This window comes from Lactuca serriola, chromosome 3, assembly GCF_051521515.1.
Source record: "Lactuca serriola cultivar US96UC23 chromosome 3, Lser_US96UC23_V15, whole genome shotgun sequence".
In the NCBI taxonomy this organism is placed as follows: domain Eukaryota; kingdom Viridiplantae; phylum Streptophyta; class Magnoliopsida; order Asterales; family Asteraceae; genus Lactuca; species Lactuca serriola.
Genome location: NC_136410.1, coordinates 244,305,070 through 244,326,547, shown reverse-complemented (window position 1 = coordinate 244,326,547; position 21,478 = coordinate 244,305,070). Strand labels below are relative to the sequence as shown.

At 39.5% G+C, this 21,478-nt stretch overlaps 1 protein-coding gene across 1 annotated transcript; it reads right to left on the bottom strand.

Moving 5' to 3' along the window:
- Window positions 1-538: 538 nt before the first annotated feature.
- Window positions 539-2,755, bottom strand: LOC145096139 (uncharacterized). The gene is made up of 7 exons (XM_079033907.1): window positions 2,725-2,755; window positions 2,570-2,642; window positions 2,263-2,347; window positions 2,033-2,203; window positions 1,837-1,989; window positions 1,653-1,760; window positions 539-598 (listed from the first exon to the last, which is right to left on the bottom strand). Exons 1-7 carry the CDS (start codon window positions 2,753-2,755, stop codon window positions 539-541), a joined length of 681 nt encoding a protein of 226 aa, XP_078890033.1.
- Window positions 2,756-21,478: the final 18,723 nt, after the last annotated feature.

Sequence of the window (21,478 nt, the reverse complement as noted above, 5' to 3'; positions counted from 1 at the left end):
CGAAGCTTAGTGAGTTCCCTAGAGCATACCCCACACAATCCACATAATCCACATAATCGCATTAACCATATCAACTACCCAAGTCATGCATACAAATATATCGGGATGCCCTGGAAACCCTCCAGGGTCTTACACCGGGTGCCTGACACTACTAGAAAAACAGCCTTTTATGACGCGCAAATTACGACACTCATTGATCTATGTTACGCAAAAGAGAGTGACATTAAAAAAGAGTCATCTATTCAAAAAATTTAAGGATTTAGGTCACGCATTACTGCGTGCCCTTAAATTAATGTCTCATGTAAAAAAATTAAAAAAATTAATGTCCCAAATTTTTTAAACCCCCGCCTTCTTCTCCCTTTCATCTACCCCTCACCCACATCCATTGCGTTCAATCCTCGATGCCTCTTCTAGCCTCAGACTGTGTTGATTAAAAACTACAATTCATCAACCGTCAATCGAAACTACCAATTGAACAAGCCCTAATCGACACCTCCACATTCTCGTCTCTCATTCTCCACCAGGTTTTACCGCATCTCTATCCTCCTCCTTCTCGTCTCGCCTTCTCCATTGACAACACCAACACCATTGTCACGATCTATTCCAACACCCACCACAGTCAAAATTGATGAAACCATACCTCCTCCTGCTTCCAACGCCTCAAAATGGATTGTAGATGTCGACGCTTCTTGTTTTTATTATCCCATTTCTTTCAAAATCAAATCGACCCAAAACCCTAGTTCTTGTTGTTCAAATCAATTTCAATGTTGAACCTCCGACTTCATTGGTTTAAAGAAAAATATATTGGAAACAGTGTATCAGAATCCAGTAGTGGCGGTAATTAGTGAGAACGGTTCATGGAAAAGAACTCAACAATCTTAGATATTACACAAAAATGGCTACATGAAGACCGGAACCATCCCAGTCACCCAGACCCACCATGTTGCCATCGTCTATGTTTCTAGGTAATCATATTCTCACACCTTAATTTTTACCTCTCATGTATCTGTGCGACTTTGATTACTTCCTTGGATCATTTGAGGTTCCTTTTTTTATCCTTCTTTTCTCCCAATGTTTCAATACACATGTGATTAAATTACACACGGGATCTCATTGTTTATTCATTTAATTGGAAGGTATGAAAAGCGTTGGAATCTCTCAAGTAAATTATGCCCCTGTAAAGGTATTGGTGTAAAATTTCATTGGTTTGGTTTCGGATCCTTTATAATTACTTCGAAAAGCTACTCTACACAAACTCAAAATGCAGGGCCTTTGTCTATATTAACAAAGAAGTTAAGTAATTGGAATGAGTATTATGAATGGTGAGGCATCCCTTTAGATTCTCATGTTGTTGTGCGTCTTCACTGGGTAATGATGCAGTTTCATATACTTCATAGAAAGTATTGCTTGTTTTTTTTAATGAATTGATTGATGTAGTGGGTTTTTCAGAGGGCTTGGAGAGGTCCCGAAGCCTCTAACATTTTCATTCCATGACAAGTACAAACAGGGGCCCCTGTTATCAGTTGTAAGTATTGATTTGATTATATATATGATGGGATCTGAAACCAATTTAAAATACATATATGCATTCAGAGGTGGAAATCAAAGAAGAAGATTATCAGAGGACAAAAAGGTCAATTTCAATTGCATACCTGGAGCCTATGGGCATGAGTGCACAGCTGTTCGACTGCCCCTGAACGGAAAGTGTCACATGCAGCCATCATTACATTGATGTCATGCTGATGAAGCCAGTAAGCCACCTATGTACACAACATTTCACATATTATTTTTTTGTTTTTTGTATGCCAAGATTCAATTTTTAATATTTTTTTATACCTTGGCAAGATTTATTGACTTTCCAACTCTGTTGACTCCAACAAACACCACAACATATGGTTTCCTTTGCTCCTTGGAAACATGAAAATTTCTCAGAACGTCAATAGAACGCCTTGGAGTCAAGATACGAACAAGAGCATCTTTCATAGCAGCCTGCACTCGATATCAATTTCATATTTTTTATAAATTAACTAACCATGAAATACCCAAAATTACAAAAAATGACAGAGTTTACTAACTCACCTTCACTGTTGATGTAAAAGAAGCAAGCTTTTTCCCCACCAGGCTGATTGCTACAGACTCGCAAATTTCTCAGCAATCTCTTCAGCCTGTGCCCCAAAAGGGTAGATTTGTAAATCATCAACTTCTTCATATTTTTTATCCAAGAAAGTCAACAAACTTGATATTGAGAATGAAAAAGCATACCACATTCTTGGTCATAAGTCTGTCTTTTAGAGCCTTCAAAGCTGGTTCAAGATCTACCTTCTCCAAATTTTCCTTCCCAGCAATACTGAATAAACAAGATTTTAAAAAAATTAGGAGATTCCTCTCTTTTTCAATTAAAAACTCTATGGTTAAAGTGGCTGAGTGGGTAATGAGTAATGACATCTAAATGGATAAATTGTTGTATACATAAGGAGTGTTGCCTTTCTAGACTGAATAGACCATCTAAACGAGACTAAATGACCATTAAAAATGCTAAAAATGAAAAAAATACGAGTTATAAACTAACCTTTGGAACATGGATGAAAACCATCCTTTCTTCTTTGAATCTACTTTCTTATCTGTCTCTGCTTCATCATCATCTGTGCATCATTCCTCTGATTTTTGTTTATTCAACTATATTTATAAAGATCTTGTCATATTTTTTAATGTTTTTTTTTTTACTTTTCAGCTCTAGTGGAAGCTCTGTCTGCATTAGTTCTTGTTGTTCTGTTTTTTGGTTCAAAAATTTGGAACTGCAAGAGCAAGCTTTTTGTTCTCACCTATCATGGGTGCATGGACATTGACTACTCCTGTTATTGGAATTTACAACATCATATATCATTACCCTTCTATTTTCAAGGCAATATCACCACATTATATCTATCAATTCTTCTCAAGGAATGGCCATGAGGGATGGTTGTTGCTTAATGGTATGGTCCTTTGCATAACAGGTAAGAGCTTTCTTCCTTTTTTTTTTCTTTTTTTAATTTTTTTATGTTAAATTTCTGGATGGATAAATGATATCTGTCTCTTGAAAGTGATGAATGAACATATAGACTGGTTATTTATTGAGTAAATGACTGTTTTACCCTTCTACCTAGAAGTGATGCTGAATAGAGGTTAAGTGTTTATGAATTGAAGTTTTAAATGATAAAAATTACTATTTTTTTTGTTGACAAAACTACAAAATTGGTTTTGGTCCCTGAAAGATTTGAAATTACTGTTTTGCCCTTTTAATTTCTTTTTTTATGTTTTTTCATATTTGTTTTAATATTTTATTAATTAAAAGTAAAATAGAAAAATAGTCATTTCAACTTTCTTAGGACCAAAACCATAGGAATTTCTTGATTTTAGAACAAATCAATAAGAGTATGTTACTATTTTTTGCATTCAACTCTCTAAATAAATGATTATTTATTTTTTAGATAGTGTTTTACGTCCTCAAGTTTTGATCATTAATTTGATTGCTAAGTGTGCTCATAAGGGCACAGAAGTTAGATTATAGTTCTCTTTCTGCTTTTCTACTCTTTTAATCCTAATCTGTCCTAACTATTTCTCTACGCCTGTTCATACTACTTCTTAAGGTATGGGCAATTGCAGATTCTAGACGACAAGGCTTTCTTGGCTTCAAAGAGTTTATTACTACAATGCAGGTAGTTTTTTAGCTTTATCTTCTTTCTCTTCTATCCACGATTTCTGTATACATGACCCTTTTCGGTGTGTGTGGTGATTGTAGTTGATTTCTATGGCACAAGTAGGACACACATTAAGTAGCGACCTCTTAAATTCTAATGGTAAGCTGTGTAACCACATCATCTTTTCTTTACACTTTTAACATGTAAATATGTAATATTTTAACCTTTGATTACCTTTCTTGTGTTCATGTTATCTTACAATGCAATTGATTATGAAAATTTGAAACCACCTGTTATGGATAGTCTGGATGTCTTACTAGCTGTATGTATACCTTTCTCTCACCTTAGCTATATGCATACCACTATGAGCCTAAAAACTAAATATATTTCTTGAAAGTTAACATGTTTGTTAATGTATGCAGAAGAAAAAGCGTCCAAAAAGTGATCCTTAAACTAACGGTAGTCCTGCAGTTGAAATAGAAAACTCAGATCCTGATGTTATGGGGCCTCAAAAGGTTTATAACATTTATTGTGTTCATTATTTAAAGACATCATTTAAGCTTCATTTATATAAAGAATTAAAGATACATTTGATTATAATCAAGATTAAGGGAGACTTGTAATCATGTTTGCCATTCCTTTCCAGTAAGAAACAGAGTTGTATGATTATTTGTTAGTTTTATAGGAATGTATAACACATGTTAGCAATGTATTATTTTTGTTTAACATTTGAATGATTCTTTGTATGACATTATAATTTGTGCAATTTATTTTATATTATGCAATGGATTGTATTTTTTGTATATGGTATTTTATTTCTATTATAAGAAATTAAATGAAAATTTAGTTTAAAAATTAATAAATATATAATTTTTTTTTAAATATTTAAATTTACGATACGCAAAAATGTATGTCATCTTCATTTATGACATGGCCTTTCTTGACAGGGGCTTTCTTGATACGCATTGCGTGTCATTAACACGCGCGTCGTAAGGTTACGACACGCGAATGCGTGTCGTCTTCCTTTATGATAGGGCCTTCCTTGATACGCATTGCATGTCGTAAACGCGCGTCGTAATTGCGCGTCGTAAATGAGCGTCGTAAATGCACGTCGTCTCTCTTTATGACAGGGCCTTCCTTGACGCGCATTTGTGCGTCGTCTAAGCCTTTTGCGACGCGCAATGAGCGTCGTAAAAGGCTGTTTTTCTAGTAGTGTGGGAAACCCTCCAGGGTCTTAGCACACTGCCATGGGAACCCCCACATGGTCTTCACTAACTACCAATCAAACCATACATACATACGTATGAGCTAAACATGCAAACATATAAGGATGCCCTAGAAACCCTCCAGGGTCATACATCGGGTGCCATGGGAACCCCCACATGGTCTTAGCCCAATGCCATGGGAACCCTTACATGGTATTAACTAAGGAAGCCATGAAAACCCTCCAAGGTCTTAAGCCCTAGCGCCTCGGGAACCCCCCGAGGTCTTTACCTAGGATGCCGTGGAAACCCTCCAAGGTCTTACATCTAGGTGCCTCGGGAACCCCCCGAGGTCTTCCATGCAAGTATCACAAAGAAAACTAACATACCAACTATCACACAATCAACTAGCATACAACATATAACTAATTTCCATGGGAACCCCTGCCTGGTCTTCACATAAATACATAATGTATCGATATCACATTCCTAATAATCATCACAAATAAATAAATGGGTCGGCCTTGGTGCCTTAGACCCATTGGTATGGTGAGGAGAATCATCTGTCACTGCTTAAGTCCCGCGGATAAAAACTCCAACTGTTGGTTGACAGATTCTCGAACTATCAACATCAAAACGACACCCAAACAATAATTGGGTTCCAATACATAACCATAAGTCCATGGTTGGGGTAAAAGACTATTTTACCCTTAGCCTAACTTGGTCCAAAACCAAGGTCCAAACACCCACTCTAAAGGCCCAAAACCAATCAATGAATTAAGGCCCAACATATGGCCCAATTTCCAAATTGGACCCAAACCTCTATATGGGCTTATCTTAAGGCCCAACCATTTAGTCCAGTCCACACATTTGGCATTCCAATGGTCCAACCTATCATAATCCTCAAGGCCCAGCTATGGCCCAATTTTCCAAATTGGGCCCAAACCCTCACATGAGCCTTACCCTAAGCCCATCCATATATTCTTAGTCTATATGATTATTTTCGGATGACCCATCAATAGCCCAATCCCCATAACCAAATAGAAAGGCCTAACTCAAGGCCCAAGTAAAATTAGGGTTTTCACATGAAATGACAATTATGGTTAAGTGTTCATACTTAACCCATTAAGGGCTTAATCCATTAAGCCAATCACTCTACTAGGTGAATCATTTGGTGTGGTAGGGCTTAATACATGATCCAATCCTAATGGCCCAAAATGCGGGTCCCGATTAGTCCAAGCCAATGATTCCAAAATTAGGGTTTTCTAAACCCTAATTAGGGTTTCCAACCCAATAGGCCCAAAAGCTAAGCCCTTAGATCCATTAGGGTTTCATTAGGCCCATTAGGGTTTCCCTAGTCGGGCACCACCCACTACCACCTCGGGTAGTGGTGGTCAATGGCGGCTCATGGCGGCGGCCACCACCTCACGGTGGTGGTTATGGTTCTAGTCCATTTTTGTCCAAGCATCCCAAACGAAGTCTAAACACAAACAAAGCACACCACCACCCAACACGGCGGTTGGTGGTGGCAGCCACCACCTCACGGTGGTGGTTATGAGCTTTCCTTTCATTAATTCATCACTGATTACAATATACAACACTAAATCCCAGAATAAACACACACACACACACAAATTAATAACCTTATGGTGGTCGGTGGTGGTATATCACGACAGCCACCACCTCAAGGTGGTGGTGGTGGCTGTTCTTGTGATTTCTGGCCAAACAAAGCACACTCAATATGCACAACAGTAGTAAAAGCATCAACACTCATCCTTTGCTCGGAAAATGAACCCAATCACCCACATGCGGTGTGTCACACCCCCAAACCAAGGATGGCGGAAACGTCCGGGGGTGGAGGACTTCATGTGTAGTATCATAACAACAATGGCAATAGTGATGAAAGTAAACACAACCAACATATATATAATTGAAAGAGTTACATCATTGTATGAATTACATGTTTCAAAATCAATTACAATATGTTGACAAAATATGATAAGTTGACGCCTCAACGTCCCATCCTCAAAAGTACTTTGTTACCTGATTAGCGATTTCCTGAGAATACAAGTAGTTTGAAAAAGTGTCAACACAATGGTTGGTGAGTTCATAAGTTTTTGTATATGATTATGAAAAAAGCTTGTCTCGTAATTGTATAGTTATTCCAGAAAAATCCGATATTTTCCTTAAAATGAATACTGTAGTCTTGTATCCAAAGACTGAAACGTATGAGTAATTTTCCTTATTTACAGAAATAATGTGAGTTTATTTAAATATAAACGCGTATGATATTAGTGAATTTCTCGTAAATTCTTAAGTTTGTTAATACTTTCTGTGAGTTATTATAACCATACTATGACCTAGGTGGCCTGAAAACGACGTTCTTCGGGCGTCGAAGAACTGAAATGACACTTGTCACCACAGACCTGCCGGTCTAGCTGTTGCAAGCAGCTCTGGTGTGGGTTTGTCAAGCCCAATATAGATCTATATACAACTATCATGCTCTCCCTCCAGGAGACTCTGGTTACAATACAAGACTTGTGATTTATACGAAGCGAATGTCTCACAAAGTTATTGTCACACCCCCGAACCAGACGGCGGAAACGTCCGGGGGCTGTCGTGACTCAATTGAATACCATAACATTGAATATATATGAAACAAAACAACATTCGTCACCATTCATCAACATAGTACAACCAGTAGTGTTTACATGTCATACATTGTTTAAGACATTACATTTCCAAAAATTAATGTTGTTCGGTTCATTCAAAAATAAACTGCAACCGTCACTGAGTATGATTTCCCTTGATTCACTGGTTCCCTGAGAATACAAGTATTTTGAAAAACGTCAACATATGAAATGTTGGTGAGTTCATAAGTAGTGTTTGAAATCGAATGTTTATATTTCTTGAAAAACCACCAGAAAATCCGATATTTTCTGAAAAGAAAAGCTTTCGAAAACGTTTGTGAAGATCCATAGGTATGCTTGTTTGTTTCTATACTAAAAAAAATATTCATTTAAGATGTATGCGTTTCAAATCTGTATGTGATAAAAACCCTAGGGAAACCCGATGTTCCCCTAGCTCTTTTGGAATCCATTAAGTTGCGTTGAAAACATTATGAAAATAGCAGTATCGGTCCCAAGCGACGTTGGAAGGTTCTCGAGCATTGATTATTTACTACAAACCCGCATTACACAAACGCCCAGTTTATAGTTATACTAACGAACCCGAAGGCGTCGTCCGTACTAATCACGTTATCCAATCGCCCGGACTATGTGTAGTCCCACATCCGAAGAGAAAGAGGTCACGAAGACCCCGGTAACTCCATTAACCGGCTGGGGAAAATATGCGTGCGAGGGGTCCCCGACCCGCCTCGTAAAATGTGTAGACTTTTCTAGCAATACCATGGACCCTTGGGGACCAGTGGTACAAGCCATTGAAAGTCACCCTACGTTGTGCCAAGTCGGTGAAACTCAACACTTCGTAGAAAAAAAATGTCTTCGGGCCTTAAGATCAGGTCATTGGGCTAGCTAGGCCCAACAAACAAGATTTTACACTTTTGGGGCCCGAAGATGGTGCGTAGACGTCTGTGCACACTCGTATGTATATGTATTACCAATCATTATTTGTATGTATCGAAGAGTTAGTAGTTGTAGATTTTCATTGGCTCGAGACCGAGCCAATTCGTTTAACAACGACTTTTGGTATTGTAATGAGTTGTATCTCGTTGATAGTTGAGGTGTCATTATTTGATCAAATTGTACATATTGAATCAGCCTTGAAATATTTCTGTTTTCAGCCCCTCATTATTTGTAAAATTTACATTTTCAACCCTTTTATTTAAATATTTCCCGGTTTGGTCCTTAAACTATTTTTCTTGACATTTTAACACCAAAAATTATTGAAATTAATATTTTCCAGCATATTTTTCAAAGAAAACAGTTTAAGTCCCTGAAAATGCAGTTTTTCTCGGTTTTAGCCCATCTTTTCGCAATTTTGACAATTTTGGCCCAAAATGGAAAATTTTTGCAACTTTGGTCCTTTTTAAATTTAAAAAGCATTTTAAACCTTTGAAAAGGATTTGGAACACTTATAGTCCACTGTTTTACAGAAAGTTACAGTTTTGGCCCTCCAAAACAGAAAAATTCGCATAATGGGCCTTATTGGGCCGAAATTTTCATTTTTAGCCCAATAAGCTTGAAATTTATGTTTTTAGTCCCCCAAATGAGTATATTTCCAGAAATTTATTTATAGAAACTGTTTTGGCACACTTCATCCATCAGAATCTGTGAAATGTCAATTTGGGCCCTTATTTTTGCATTTTTCACATTTTAGGCCCAAAATTTGTGTTTTTAACCCAAAGAAAATTATCACTAACCCACTTAGCCATTTTTCTTGAAGCTCTTTGGGTTTAGAAATATATTTGAAGCTAAAATCATTTAACACAAGATATATCTCGGTTTTGATGAGTTTTAAGGCTAGATCCAACATAAAAACACATAAAAGCATACATATAAGCATGGAAATCATACAAGGCATACAAATACATATAGATCTACACTTTCACTTGTATTCCCCCCCACAAAAACTCATAAAAACAGAAAATAGGGGTATGAATCTCACCTTGGGTGGGTAGTTTCGGTTCTTGAAGAAAAATTGGAAGAAATGAAGTGATTTTTGGCCCTTGCACTCCTTGATGAACTTTTCGAGATTATGGGGTTTCTAGAGTGCAAGATCATGGTTTTTACATGGATTAGGAAGAGATTTTTGATAATTAAGGAATACAAGTCATAGATCCAAGTAAAACCTTACCTTAGATGATGATTTTTGTGGAAGAACTTCCTTGGATGCTTCCTATTTTTCGAGATCTTGGATGGAGAAGAGGAAGAAGTCTTGAGTGAATTTTAGAGAGAGTTTGTGAGTGTTTTGTGTGTGTGTGTGTAAACTCTCGGCCAAACAAGAAGAAAGAGAAGAGAAAGAGTTTGAGTTGACATTCCTTGATACATGTTGGTCCATGCATGGAGATATGTGGGATATTAGTGAGGTGGCAAGTGTTAAGTCAACTCCTTTCTCATGGGCTTGATTTGGGCCAAAAATGGGAAGGAAAAAAAAAGGTTTTTGGGCTTTTTGCTCCTAAGCCCAATATTAGTGTTAATTAGGGTGTGTTTTAAGCTTAAGAGAATGTAGTAGGATTTTTATGTTTTTCTTGAACTAGTTTTAGGTTTCTCATGTACCAAAGCTCTTAATCCATTTCATTCTAGGCCCAACATGACCTAAAATGTTAAAATAAATAAGTGTGGGTCCAATTAGAATCCAATTAGGGTCCTAAGCCCATGATAGTCTAATTGGAAGCTTATTGGTTCATTTGGATCCAATAAGGAAGTCTTAGTCCAAAATGGACTTAACCAAAACTTCTAGGGTCTCCAATTGTTTGATGACTATCTATAGTACTTGTATCTTGTATTTGATTAAAGTTTTTGATTCACATTAACTTGAATGTATAGATTACATAGCTTAAAATTCACGGTTGTGACATCATCCCCCCGTTAAAGGGAATTTCGTCCCGAAATTCTGTTTGAAGGCTAGATTTGAGAATGCTAGAATAGGTGAGGGTACTTCTGCTTCATTTGATCTTCGCGTTCCCACGTGAATTCTGGCCCACGCTTTGCGTTCCACCGTACCTTCACGATCGGGATGCGACTCTGCTTAGTACGCTTCACCTCTCTGTCCATGATTTCGATTGGCTCTTCGACGAACAGGAGATTCTCGTTGATTTCGATTTCGTCAAGAGGAATGACAAGGGTTTCATCTGATAGGCACTTTTTCAGATTAGAAACATGAAATACGGGGTGTACACCGTTTAGCTCCGCGGGTAGTTGTAGTCTGTAGGCTACCAGACCTATTCGAGCGACGATTTCGAAAGGTCCAATGTACCGTGGGTTAAGCTTTCCTCGTTTTCCGAAACGTATAACTCCTTTCCAGGGTGAGACCTTCAACAATACTCGATCACCGACCTGGAACTCTAAGGGCTTTCGCCGTTTATCAGCGTAGCTCTTTTGCCGGTCACGCGATGCCTGTAATCGAGCTTTGATCTGGACAATCTTTTCTGTGGTCTCACGAATGATTTCCGGTCCTGTCATTGCCCTATCCGACGTATGTGTTCTTGCTAGCTGGGTGTCACCTACTTCAGCCCAACATAACGGTGATCTACATTTACGCCCGTACAGTGCTTCGAAAGGGGCCACCTTAATGCTCGAATGATAACTATTGTTATATGAAAACTCAATCAACGGTAGGTGGGTATCCCAAGACTTTCCGAAGTCTATCACACATGCACGAAGCATGTCTTCAAGCGTCTGAATGGTTCGTTCGCTTTGACCGTCCGTCTGTGGGTGATACGCGGTGCTCATATCAAGATGAGTTCCCATTGCCTTGTGGAGCGACTGCCAAAAGCGTGACGTGAACCTACTGTCCCTATCCGAAATGATGGATTTTGGCACTCCATGAAGTCTTACAATCTCTCGTAGATACAAACGCGTCAGCCTCTCCATCTTGTAGGACTCTTTGATGGGCAGGAAATGGGCAGATTTCGTCAGTCGTTCGATTATCACCCATATGGTGTCCAATCCGTCCGACGTCTTGGGCAGCTTGGTCACGAAGTCCATAGAAATCCCCTCCCATTTCCACTCAGGGATTGCCGGTTGTTGTAACAATCCGGAAGGTTTCTGGTATTCCACTTTTACTTTGGCACACGTAAGGCACTTACTAACATAAGTTGCGATTTCCGCCTTCATGTTAGGCCACCAATAGTGCTGCTTAATGTCCAAATACATCTTGTCCGAACCAGGATGAATGGAGTATCGTGTCTTGTGGGCTTCCTTCATAACGATCTCCCTGAATCCTCCGATTTTTGGAATCCAAATACGGTTCATGAAGTAGTATACCCCATTCTCTTTGACTTCCAGGTTCTTCTCCATTCCGCGTAATGCCTCGCTAGTTCTGTTTTCCGTTTTCATAGCCTCTGCCTGGGCTGATGCAATTTGAGTGGTCAGATGAGCCTGAATGGTTATCGAGTGCGTTTTCGTATGACGATTTGTGTATTCCTTCCGACTTAATGCGTCAGCTACCACGTTGGCCTTGCCTGGATGGTACTTGATCTCGCATTCGTAGTCGTTTAACAATTCCACCCATCTTCGTTGTCTCATGTTCAGCTCCTTCTGATTCAAGATGTGCTGGAGGCTCTTGTGGTTCGTAAAGATGGTGCACTTTGTACCGTACAGGTAGTGCCTCCAAATTTTTAGAGCGAAGACCACAGCTCCCAGTTCTAGGTCATGGGTTGTGTAATTTACTTCGTGCGCCTTTAGTTGACGGGACGCATATGCTATTACTCTTTCACGTTGCATGAGAACGCAACCTAAGCCCTGATTTGACGCGTCACAGTAAACTACAAAATCTTCCGTTCCTTCAGGTAGAGATAATACAGGAGCGCTACAAAGAGCTTGCTTCAAGGTTCGAAACGCAATCTCTTGTCTGTCTGTCCACTTGAATGGCACACTCTTTTGCGTAAGCAAGGTAAGTGGCTTGGCGATTTTTGAGAAGTCTTGGATGAATCTCCTATAGTAGCCTGCTAGGCCTAAGAACTGACGAATTTCTGTGGGCGTAGTCGGAGTTGTCCATCCTTCCACAGCTTTGACCTTAGAGGGATCCACATGAATTCCATCTTGGCTAACTACGTGGCCTAAGAAATTCACACTCCGAAGCCAGAACTCGCACTTGGAGAGTTTGGCGTAAAGCTTTTCCGATCGCATCGTTTCTAGGACTTGTCGGAGATGTTGGCCATGCTCCTCCTTGCTTCGAGAATAGACGAGGATGTCATCGATAAACACAATGACGAAGTTGTCCAAGAACGGTCGACAGATTCGGTTCATTAGGTCCATAAATGCGGCGGGTGCATTTGTTAGACCGAAGGGCATTACGACGAATTCATAATGTCCATAGCGGGTTCGGAAAGCGGTTTTAGGAATATCCTCTTCTCGGACTTTGAGTTGATGGTATCCGGACCGTAGATCTATTTTAGAAAAATAGCTAGCTCCTTGGAGCTGGTCGAATAGATCATCGATTCGCGGGAGTGGGTAGCGGTTTTTAACAGTGAGTTTATTCAACTCTCTGTAATCGATGCACATTCTGAAAGATCCGTCCTTCTTTTTGACAAAGAGCACCGGAGCTCCCCATGGCGAGTAGCTAGGTCGGATAAATCCCTTGTCCAGAAGCTCACTGAGTTGGCTGGACAATTCCTGCATTTCAGCAGGAGCCAGTCGATATGGTGATTTAGCGAGGGGAGTTGCTCCTGGAACGAGGTCGATTCGGAATTCAACCTGTCTCTCTGGGGGTACTCCTGGAAGATCTTCGGGAAACACGTCCGGATATTCACACGCTATCGGAATGTCTTGGATGTTAGTTTCTTCTTTTGTCTTGTCCACTATGTGGGCCAAGAACGCTAAGTTGTTCTTTCGCAGATGTTTTTGTGCTTTGATGCACGAGATAAGACGAAGATTCGTGCTAGGTTTGTCTCCGTAAATTACTAGGGTTTCGTGATTCGGGAGACGAAGGCGAACGGCCTTCTCGTGGCACAAAATCTCAGCATGGTGGGGGCTTAACCAATCCATGCCGATAATCACATCGAAACTCCTAATTGACACTGGCATCAGATCTATTCGAAAGACGCACTGGTTAAGGGTTAGGGTACATCCAGTGTAGATTTCCCTAGTGGATTCGGTCTTCCCATTGGCCATTTCCACCGTATAGGTTTCATTTAGCTTTTGGGGTTGTTGTTTTAATAAATGTTTAAACTTCTCGCTTACGAAACTTCGCTCCGCTCCGGTATCAAATAAGATGCATGCATAAGTGTGGTTTAGGAGGAACGTACCGGTCACAACTGCGGGGTCCTGAACTGCATCACTCTGACCCATAGTCAGCATTCTACCTGCTCCTCTGTTTCCTGAGTTGTTGTTGTTGTTAGGGCAGTCTCGACGGAAATGTCCCGTCCTTCCACACCCGAAACAGGTGTGGCTAGGCCCTGTGTTGTTGCCGCCGGCATTGGTGTTGTTGGTATTATGGTGGTTGTTGTTGTTATTCTGGTTGTTTCTCTGACTCTGGTTCTGAGAAGGATAAGTCCTGCAGAACTTTGCAGTGTGTCCCCTTCGATTGCAACTGGTGCAATGGAACTCTCTACATTCTCCTTGGTGATGGAAACCGCACTTGTTGCATTTGGGATGAGTGCCGGAATAGGGTCTTGAAGTATTGGAAGCAGCTGAGGCTGGAGCATGTGAGGCGACTGGTACCGGCGCAGTGACAGCGTGAACTGCCACCGTTTGCTGCTTTTTAGAGGTCTCGGGACCTTGACGCCCCTTCCTCTTGTTGTTCCATCCTTTCTTACCATCACTCTCCTTCTTCTTCTCAGTCTCTACCGGTTTCTCGCCCTTTTTGTGGTTATGATCATATAGCCTCTTTGCCAATCTCTTCGCGCTATCAAAAGTTTCAGGGTTCGCAGCTATCACATTCCCTTGAATGGGGGATGTCAGTCCCCAAATGAATCGTTCAATCTTCTTCCCCTCTGATGTGATCATACCCGGGCACAACAGAGATAGTTCGCTGAATCTCGATATGTACGCATCGATGTTCCCATTCTGCACCGTGAGATTCCATAGTTCCTGCTCCATCTTCTGTATTTCGCCTCGGGGGCAGTACTCAGCCGTCAACATCTCTTTCATCTCTGCCCAGGGAATAGAGTTGGCGACAGGGAGTGTCATAGCTTCCACATGCCCATTCCACCAAGTGAGTGCTTGGTCCACAAAAGTGCAGGCCGCGAACTTCACTTTCATCTGCTCGGGGCACTCGCATATCTCGAATACCGACTCTACCTTCTCGATCCATCGCTTTAGGGCGATCACTCCTCCGGTACCGTTGAAAGTTCGGGGTTTAGCGTTCGCAAAATCCTTGTAGGTGCACGTTTTAGTGAGTCCTTGGTTCGTCCCGTTGTTCGAACTTCCGGATCCTTGCCCGTTACCTCCTCCGTTGTTCCCTCGGTGAAGTTGTGCCATAGCCGCTGTGACTGCAGCAGACACGGCTGTCTGGAAAGCAGTGGAGTCAACTTCCGGCGGGGTTGGTTCGGGATTTCCGCGAGTAGGTCGGAGAGGCATCTTCTTGTCACGAAACGGAAAGATGTTGAGTGTACGCGGTTTCGGTGAGGTTGTGATCCTACTAACTAGGGGTATGGTACGGACTTAAGTACTTCTATCATTTAGCACACAATCCTAGATTCGCAACACATAGCAAACACGTAAAAGTTCACTAATATTATCCTATGTCTCTTCCACTATTGCAGACTAAACATACATTCTCTTTTTGGTGATAAGGGTATAATTTTAGGTTCCCTAGCTATCCCGATCTCATCAAGACGTGTGTTAGCTTTACCTTGGAGAGAATGTAGTTGATCAGGCTACATTCACTCCTTGATATCACTAAGAACAGTCCTGAATTAATCGAGATACCAGCATTATTGTGTTTGATTCAGCGTTAGGTCCTTATTCCTAATGCAAGCAAGTGTGTTTTATTTACTTGTTTTGTTCAGAGTTATGTTAGTCCTTCTTTTTGGTTTATAGTTGCATATCGATGTATGGCTCGACATGCTAGTTCACTATAAACAAAGCTCTGATACCAACCTGTCACACCCCCGAACCAGACGGCGGAAACGTCCGGGGGCTGTCGTGACTCAATTGAATACCATAACATTGAATATATATGAAACAAAACAACATTCGTCACCATTCATCAACATAGTACAACCAGTAGTGTTTACATGTCATACATTGTTTAAGACATTACATTTCCAAAAATTAATGTTGTTCGGTTCATTCAAAAATAAACTGCAACCGTCACTGAGTATGATTTCCCTTGATTCACTGGTTCCCTGAGAATACAAGTATTTTGAAAAACGTCAACATATGAAATGTTGGTGAGTTCATAAGTAGTGTTTGAAATCGAATGTTTATATTTCTTGAAAAACCACCAGAAAATCCGATATTTTCTGAAAAGAAAAGCTTTCGAAAACGTTTGTGAAGATCCATAGGTATGCTTGTTTGTTTCTATACTAAAAAAAATATTCATTTAAGATGTATGCGTTTCAAATCTGTATGTGATAAAAACCCTAGGGAAACCCGATGTTCCCCTAGCTCTTTTGGAATCCATTAAGTTGCGTTGAAAACATTATGAAAATAGCAGTATCGGTCCCAAGCGACGTTGGAAGGTTCTCGAGCATTGATTATTTACTACAAACCCGCATTACACAAACGCCCAGTTTATAGTTATACTAACGAACCCGAAGGCGTCGTCCGTACTAATCACGTTATCCAATCGCCCGGACTATGTGTAGTCCCACATCCGAAGAGAAAGAGGTCACGAAGACCCCGGTAACTCCATTAACCGGCTGGGGAAAATATGCGTGCGAGGGGTCCCCGACCCGCCTCGTAAAATGTGTAGACTTTTCTAGCAATACCATGGACCCTTGGGGACCAGTGGTACAAGCCATTGAAAGTCACCCTACGTTGTGCCAAGTCGGTGAAACTCAACACTTCGTAGAAAAAAAATGTCTTCGGGCCTTAAGATCAGGTCATTGGGCTAGCTAGGCCCAACAAACAAGATTTTACACTTTTGGGGCCCGAAGATGGTGCGTAGACGTCTGTGCACACTCGTATGTATATGTATTACCAATCATTATTTGTATGTATCGAAGAGTTAGTAGTTGTAGATTTTCATTGGCTCGAGACCGAGCCAATTCGTTTAACAACGACTTTTGGTATTGTAATGAGTTGTATCTCGTTGATAGTTGAGGTGTCATTATTTGATCAAATTGTACATATTGAATCAGCCTTGAAATATTTCTGTTTTCAGCCCCTCATTATTTGTAAAATTTACATTTTCAACCCTTTTATTTAAATATTTCCCGGTTTGGTCCTTAAACTATTTTTCTTGACATTTTAACACCAAAAATTATTGAAATTAATATTTTCCAGCATATTTTTCAAAGAAAACAGTTTAAGTCCCTGAAAATGCAGTTTTTCTCGGTTTTAGCCCATCTTTTCGCAATTTTGACAATTTTGGCCCAAAATGGAAAATTTTTGCAACTTTGGTCCTTTTTAAATTTAAAAAGCATTTTAAACCTTTGAAAAGGATTTGGAACACTTATAGTCCACTGTTTTACAGAAAGTTACAGTTTTGGCCCTCCAAAACAGAAAAATTCGCATAATGGGCCTTATTGGGCCGAAATTTTCATTTTTAGCCCAATAAGCTTGAAATTTATGTTTTTAGTCCCCCAAATGAGTATATTTCCAGAAATTTATTTATAGAAACTGTTTTGGCACACTTCATCCATCAGAATCTGTGAAATGTCAATTTGGGCCCTTATTTTTGCATTTTTCACATTTTAGGCCCAAAATTTGTGTTTTTAACCCAAAGAAAATTATCACTAACCCACTTAGCCATTTTTCTTGAAGCTCTTTGGGTTTAGAAATATATTTGAAGCTAAAATCATTTAACACAAGATATATCTCGGTTTTGATGAGTTTTAAGGCTAGATCCAACATAAAAACACATAAAAGCATACATATAAGCATGGAAATCATACAAGGCATACAAATACATATAGATCTACACTTTCACTTGTATTCCCCCCCACAAAAACTCATAAAAACAGAAAATAGGGGTATGAATCTCACCTTGGGTGGGTAGTTTCGGTTCTTGAAGAAAAATTGGAAGAAATGAAGTGATTTTTGGCCCTTGCACTCCTTGATGAACTTTTCGAGATTATGGGGTTTCTAGAGTGCAAGATCATGGTTTTTACATGGATTAGGAAGAGATTTTTGATAATTAAGGAATACAAGTCATAGATCCAAGTAAAACCTTACCTTAGATGATGATTTTTGTGGAAGAACTTCCTTGGATGCTTCCTATTTTTCGAGATCTTGGATGGAGAAGAGGAAGAAGTCTTGAGTGAATTTTAGAGAGAGTTTGTGAGTGTTTTGTGTGTGTGTGTGTGTAAACTCTCGGCCAAACAAGAAGAAAGAGAAGAGAAAGAGTTTGAGTTGACATTCCTTGATACATGTTGGTCCATGCATGGAGATATGTGGGATATTAGTGAGGTGGCAAGTGTTAAGTCAACTCCTTTCTCATGGGCTTGATTTGGGCCGAAAATGGGAAGGAAAAAAAAAGGTTTTTGGGCTTTTTGCTCCTAAGCCCAATATTAGTGTTAATTAGGGTGTGTTTTAAGCTTAAGAGAATGTAGTAGGATTTTTATGTTTTTCTTGAACTAGTTTTAGGTTTCTCATGTACCAAAGCTCTTAATCCATTTCATTCTAGGCCCAACATGACCTAAAATGTTAAAATAAATAAGTGTGGGTCCAATTAGAATCCAATTAGGGTCCTAAGCCCATGATAGTCTAATTGGAAGCTTATTGGTTCATTTGGATCCAATAAGGAAGTCTTAGTCCAAAATGGACTTAACCAAAACTTCTAGGGTCTCCAATTGTTTGATGACTATCTATAGTACTTGTATCTTGTATTTGATTAAAGTTTTTGATTCACATTAACTTGAATGTATAGATTACATAGCTTAAAATTCACGGTTGTGACAGTTATTAACGAATTTACACTTAACATAATGAAAGTTTCCCTTTTGTATAAATGTACTCTTCTGAAATGTATGCATTTGGAAATGTATCATAAACTATATCTATTATAGTTTATCAAAACAAGGGTAGTAAAAGCAAAGTACGTAAACTATACTTAACATAGTTTTAATAAAATGTTTGTGTGTAATGGGTATACTTCAATAATAACCCTTTGTTTAATCTATGCTTTATTTAGTAAAAATCCATTTGTTAACTGGTGTATATCTAGATACTAACACAAGAATGTCATATATTGCAATAACACAAAAACACATAATAATATACACCTTGCTCAACATGTTACAAAGTGAAATGAAATTGCTAGTGCTTTTCTGATTCTAACATTTTCTGTAACTGTTATTAGAAAATTTGTAGAAAAATCATAAAATGTCCAAATCAAGTTCTGTAACTTCTGAGAGTTTGGAAAATGAGTCTAGTTTGTTCATAAGTTTTATTATAATTTTTAATGACCTCTTACTTGTGTGAAAAAGTCCATAATCGCAGACTGGTCCAGATTGATGTTTAAAATGATAGGCAGTTTTGTAAAAATCACCATAAATTGTAGAAAAATCGTATGGAGATGTGCAAGTAGTCATTTTAAAGCTAAGAAGTGGGACTACATGCACCTAAAACAGTTTTGAAAACTAAAATGTTTAAGTTGTCCAAAACAGTCCGTGAATGGAGTTGAACTTTTCTGATGAAGGCTGTTAGAAAAGTTTAGTTATGTTCTTGGTGTTTTAACTTGTATTCCCCCCCCCCCCCCTAAAAACTTGAGAAAACATGAAAATGTAGGGGTATGAACTCACCTTGAGTGATTTCAGTAGGTAAGTGTTGAAGAAGAGAAGTGTTCAACCCAAGAACACTTGAAGAATCACTTGAAGATTCGAAGATCTAACAAAAATGTGATGATGTTTGTGTAAGCAATCTATGATTTTGAGTAGGAGGATGTGTAATAATCATAAGAAAGATGATGATACTTACTAATTGTAGGAGAAGAGTCTTGGAGTATGCCTTGAAATTCTCGAATTAGAGAGAAAAAGATTAGAGAGTTTGGAGTGTGATTCTTGGTAAAAATGAGAGAATGATTAAAGTGTGAGGAGAGAGGATGGATGTTCCAGCCCTAAGAACGTGGGAATAGTTGAAAATAGTGAGAAAGGACCTATGAAGTGACTAGGGATGGGCTGGTGGTGAATAGTGACATGGAGTGGGTATGGGAGTGGTTGCTTGTGTCATAGAAATAAGTAAAGTCAACACTCTACCTTTGTACTTCACCCACTCTCTTTTGGATAAGGTTTTATCCTTAAAAATGTGATTAATTAATAGTTAAGGGTCCTTATATGTTAAAATAAAGTTTTGGGTGAAAATCCCATGTTAAAACAATTAAAAACGGGCCTAAAACGCGAATTTAGTTGAAAACCGGGAAGAAAAGCATTCCCAGCGAGACCTCTCGGTCCTAGGCCGAGGTTCGGTCCTTGCTGGTGCCGAGTCGGAAGTGGGTTGCGAACCAGAGGCGAGATGCGAAGGGTCCTAGGCCGAGGGTTCGGTCCGAAGCTCAGAAGCGAGGGTCAGAAGCGAAAGTGGTCAGAAGGGAAGGTTCGGTTCGGTTCTTCTTCATCAGGAGGGTTCGGTTCGGTTATTCTTCATCGGTTCGGTTCTTCTTCATCAGGAGGGTTCGGTTCCTAAGAGGACTTTCGGTTCCTAAGAGGGGTTTCGGTTCCTAAGAGGGGTTTCGGTTCCTTAAGTCCGTTTTTCGCTTAGACTTCCGTTTTTGGGCTGTTTTCGCCAAATTTGAGGGTCGGGATGCCCGAGTGATTATAGAAAGTTGGGAGAGATTTCGAGAGAGATTCCACATACTTAGAGAGATTTGGGAGAGATTTGACATTTTTGGAGAGATTTCACATACAAAGAGATATTTAGGAGAGATTTCACTTTCTTAGAGAGATTTGGGAGAGATTTGACATTCTTGGAGAGATTTCACATACATAGAGATATTTGGGAGAGATTTCACATACTTAGAGAGATTTGGGAGAGATTTGACATTTTTGGAGAGATTTCACATACAAAGAGATATTTGGGAGAGATTTCACATACTTAGAGAGATTTGGGAGAGATTTGACATTTTTGGAGAGATTTCACATACAAAGAGATATTTGGGAGAGATTTCACTTTGTTAGAGAGATTTGGGAGAGATTTGACATACTTGGAGAGATTTCACATATAGAGATATATTTGGGAGAGATCTCACATACTTAGAGAGATTTGGGAGATATTTGACATACTTGGAGAGATTTCACATACAGAGAGATATCTGGGAGAGATTTCACATACTTAGAGAGATTTAGGAGAGATTATCGATAAGAAGAGATAGAGTGAAAACGATTGAGAGCGGTTTCGTGTGTGACGAATGTGAGTGTCCGGCTTCGCAATGCAAGGTCCGTAAGCCCCGTTATGCCATGTTTTAGGATCTTACACACTTCCTATGAGTATGCAACATTGTTTTATGGTTCTTGTTCATTGTTTAGCACTAAGGTTAAAGAAATTTAAACACACGAACTTTCCAAGCGATGTTTTCTCATTAAGATAGTGAGTTATACAGAAATTACATAATGCAAACCCTAATATACAAGTTTTAATAGAGTTGACCGGTTTGACTCGTTGACTTTGTCCGCCTTTGACTTGACCCGAATTTGACTATTGTCACATCATCCCCTCGTTAGAGGGAATTTCGTCCCGAAATTTACGCTTTGGCTGGGACTTCAAGAGTTTAGGAAAAGATGCGGGTACTTTTGTTTCATTTGGTCTTCGCGCTCCCAGGTGAACTCAGATCCTCGTTTAGCGTTCCATCGAACTTTCACGATGGGAATACGACTTT

Bases quoted from the DNA above. Each gene is read 5' to 3' on its own strand.
- LOC145096139 (XM_079033907.1), bottom strand. From the start codon at position 2,755: ATGCAGACAGAGCTTCCACTAGAGCTGAAAA. The intron at 2,643-2,724 runs GTAAAAAAAAAA...AATGATGCACAG, and splicing joins GCTTCCACTAGAGCTGAAAA to ATGATGATGAAGCAGAGACA. The intron at 2,204-2,262 runs GTATGCTTTTTC...AAAAATATGAAG, and splicing joins GACTTATGACCAAGAATGTG to AAGTTGATGATTTACAAATC.